Source organism: Phoca vitulina, unplaced genomic scaffold, assembly GCF_004348235.1.
Source record: "Phoca vitulina isolate PV1807 unplaced genomic scaffold, GSC_HSeal_1.0 scaffold17, whole genome shotgun sequence".
Lineage (NCBI taxonomy): Eukaryota > Metazoa > Chordata > Mammalia > Carnivora > Phocidae > Phoca > Phoca vitulina.
The window spans coordinates 18,550,822-18,554,491 of record NW_022589720.1 but is presented as its reverse complement, the minus strand read 5'-3'; the positions used below and the strand labels follow the sequence as shown (position 1 = coordinate 18,554,491).

Genomic DNA, 3,670 nt, shown 5'->3' with positions numbered 1-3,670 from the left:
AACAGTATGGAGTTTCCTCAAAAAGTTGAAAATAGAGCTACCTTATGACCCAGGAATTGCACTACTGGGTATTTACCCCAAAGATACAAATGTAGGGATCCGAAGGGGTACGTGCACCCTGATGTTTATAGCAGCAATGTCCAAAATAGCCGAAGTATGGAAAGAGCCAAGATGTCCATTGACAGATGAATGGATAAAGAAGAAGTGGTATATATATATATATATATATATATATATATATATACAATGGAATATTATGCCGTCATCAAAAGGAATGAAATCTTGCCATTTGCAACGACATGGATGGAACTGGAGGGTATTATGCTGAGCGAATTAAGTCAATCAGAGAAAGACATGTATCATATGATCTCACTGATATGAGGAATTCTTAATCTCAGGAAACAAACTGAGGTTTGCTGGAGTGGTGGGTGGTGGGGTGGCTGGGTGATAGTCATTGGGGAAGGTATGTGCTATGGTGAGTGCTGTGAATTGTATAAGACTGTTGAATCACAGACCTGTAACTCTGAAACAAATAATACATTATATGTTTTTAAAAAAAAAAAAAAGAAGGAGATAGCAGGAAGGGAAAAATGAAGAGGGGGAAATTGGAGGGGGCGACAAACCATGAGAGACTATGGACTCTGAGAAACAAACTGAGGGTTCTAGAGGAGTGGGAGGTGGGGGGATGCGTTAGCCTGGTGATGGGTATTAAAGAGGGCATGTATTGAATGGAGCACTGGGTGTTATACGCAAACAATGAATCATGGAACGCTACATCAAAAACTAATAATGTAATGTATGGGAATTAACATAACATAATAAAATTAAAAAAAAAAAAAAAGCCTCTTTTTCGTGGCGCCTCGGAGGCGGTAGGCTGCTTCAGGATGAAGCTGAACATCTCTTTCCCAGCTACTGGCTGCCAGAAACTCATTGAAGTGGATGATGAACGCAAACTTCGTACCTTTTATGAGAAGCGTATGGCCACAGAAGTTGCTGCTGATGCTCTGGGTGAAGAATGGGAGGGTTATGTGGTCGGAATCAGTGGTGGCAATGACAAACGGGGCTTCCCCATGAAGCAGGGTGTCTTGACCCATGGTCGTGTCCGCCTGCTGCTGAGTAAGGGGCATTCCGGCTATAGACCAAGGAGGACTGGAGAGAGAAAGCACAAATCTGTTCTGGGTTGCATTGTGGATGCCAATCTCAGTGTTCTCAACTTGGTCATTGTAAAAAAAGGGGAGAAGGATATTCCTGGACTCACTGATACTACTGTGCCTCGTCGCCTGGGGCCCAAAAGAGCCAGCGGAATCCGCAAACTTTTCAATCTCTCTAAAGAAGATGATGTCCGCCAGTATGTTGTGAGAAAGCCCCTAAACAAAGAAGGTAAAAAACCTAGAACCAAAGCGCCTAAGATTCAGCGTCTTGTTACTCCACGTGTCCTCCAGCACAAATGGCGTATTGCTTTTTATGTAAACATTTGTTAAAACCAGCAAGAGACAGATTTTCAGCTAAAACAGAAATTATCTTACAAGCATACTGTTCAGTCACTTTGGTGATAGACTCACTATTTTTTGGTGTATGATAGTATTTGTCATATAACTGTTTTAAACACTAGTGAATGTTCATAGCATTCTGAAATACAGTTTTCTGTGTTCATACAAGTTTGGAAAGTGAAGCATCTGATATCCCCTATAGTGGAAACATTAAAAATTCTCTATCAAAAAAAATTCATTTAAGTTAACTCTACTCCATAATTCATAAATTTCTTTACAAAACAAACACTTCTTTTTCAGCAGACATTTAAAAAATAGTATAGAATAGTGTCTGGGGAATATTTATTTATGAAATACTTCTCCAAAGATGTAATCTTAGCTGCAATAATAATCTTGGTTCATAGAATAGTTATAGCAAGACTAATTATTGACTTATGGCACATGGATGAAAAGGAAGTGAGCAAATATTGGCTGTCATAAGTATTGTTTGATTAGTCTTCCCTCCATTATTGAGTTGTAATCTAAACTACAGGGATTTATGAACTGCGATTTACAGAGTGTCAGAATAACCTTTGTCAGGGAACTGCATCCGCCATCATAATTTGTTTGTCATTGTGAATGTACAGAGCTTTGTATATTGAAAATTCTCTTGTTACCTTAACAGCTATATTATCTTGAAATTAAATATGTCAAGCAAGAAATTCTATCTCTAATACAGAGTAAAATTTAATTTAGACACTTTTATTGCATGAGAACTATGAACACTATAAAGTTAAGATTTATATATTTGATGGGCGCCTGGGTGGCTCAGATGGTTAAGCGTTTGCCTTCGGCTCAGGTCATGATCCTGGGGTCCTGGGATCGAGTTCCGCATCGGGCTCCCTGCTAGGCGGGGAGCCTGCTTCTCCCTCTTCCTCTGCCTTTGCCTCTCTCTCTCTCTTTCTCTCTCTCTGACTCTCATGAATAAAAAAAAAATAAAAAAAACATTATATAAAAGATTATATATTTGACGTAATTGCCCATTAAAGTAAGAAGGAGACATATTGTTCATTTTAAGTAAAGAAAAATCACTGAATCTGGGCGCCTGGGTGGCTCAGTTGGTTAAGCGACTGCCTTCGGCTCAGGTCATGATCCTGGAGTCCCGGGATCGAGTCCCACATCAGGCTCCCTGCTCAGCAGGGAGTCTGCTTCTCCCTCTGACCCTCCTCCCTCTCATGCTCTCTGTCTCTCATTCTCTCTCTCGCAAATAAATAAAATATAAAAAAAATAAATAAATAAATAAAAGAAAAAAAAAGAAAAATCACTGAATCTAATTGTAAAACATGCTAAGGTGTGATCCATTCTAGTGTATTTCCTAGGCATTTGCACTAATAAAATTTACCCTATTAATCATCCCTTTTACAAAGCTAATGATTTCTTGATATGGTTCTTCTGGTATCTTTGTTTGTCTTGACAATTATTTCAATAGCCATTATTGATTTACTCAATTAGATTAAAATTTATTAATTTTTGTATCGATTTATACACACTAAGTTTCTTCTAAGTGCTTATCTGTTAACTTTTTTAATTATCTGAAAAATCTTTTAAGGTAAATCTTACTTTCATTATGATTCATTCTGAACAGTTGAGTAAATTGAGTTAGATTAATGTTAGTTTTACATTACAAATAGTAATAACAGTTGACCATTTTATTTTATTTTATTTTATTTTTTATATTTTTATTGTTATGTTATTCCCCATACATTACATCATTAGTTTTAGATATAGTGTTCCATGATTCATTGTTTGTGCAAAACACCCAGTGCTCCATGCAGAACATGCCTTCCTCAATACCCATCACCAGGCTAACCCATCCTCCCACCCCCCTCCCCTCTAGAACCCTCAGTATGTTTTTCAGAGTCCATCGTCTCTCACGGTTCTTCTCCCCCTCCGATTTCCCCCCCTTCATTCTTCCCCTCCTGCTACATTCTTCTTCTTCTTTTTTTCTTTCTTAACATATATTGCATTATTTGTTGCAGAGGTACAGATCTGAGATTCAACAGTCTTGCACAATTCACAGCGCTTACCAGAACACATACCCTCCCCAGTGTCCATCACCCAGTCACCCCATCCCTCCCACCCCACCCCCCACTCCAGCAACCCTCAGTTTGTTTCCTGAGATTAAGAATTCCTCATATCAG

At 38.5% G+C, this 3,670-nt stretch overlaps 1 protein-coding gene across 1 annotated transcript; it reads left to right on the top strand.

The window, feature by feature from the left end:
- The first annotated feature begins 863 nt into the window (after window positions 1-863).
- LOC116639058 (40S ribosomal protein S6-like) lies at window positions 864-1,481 on the top strand. Its single transcript, XM_032415183.1, has one exon. It carries the CDS (start codon window positions 885-887, stop codon window positions 1,479-1,481), a length of 597 nt encoding a protein of 198 aa, XP_032271074.1. The 5' UTR covers window positions 864-884.
- The last annotated feature ends 2,189 nt before the right edge of the window (window positions 1,482-3,670 follow it).

What these genes read in the sequence shown, in the direction of transcription:
- LOC116639058 (XM_032415183.1), top strand. Translation starts at nt 885, where the DNA reads ATGAAGCTGAACATCTCTTTCCCAGCTACTGGCTGCCAGAAACTCATT.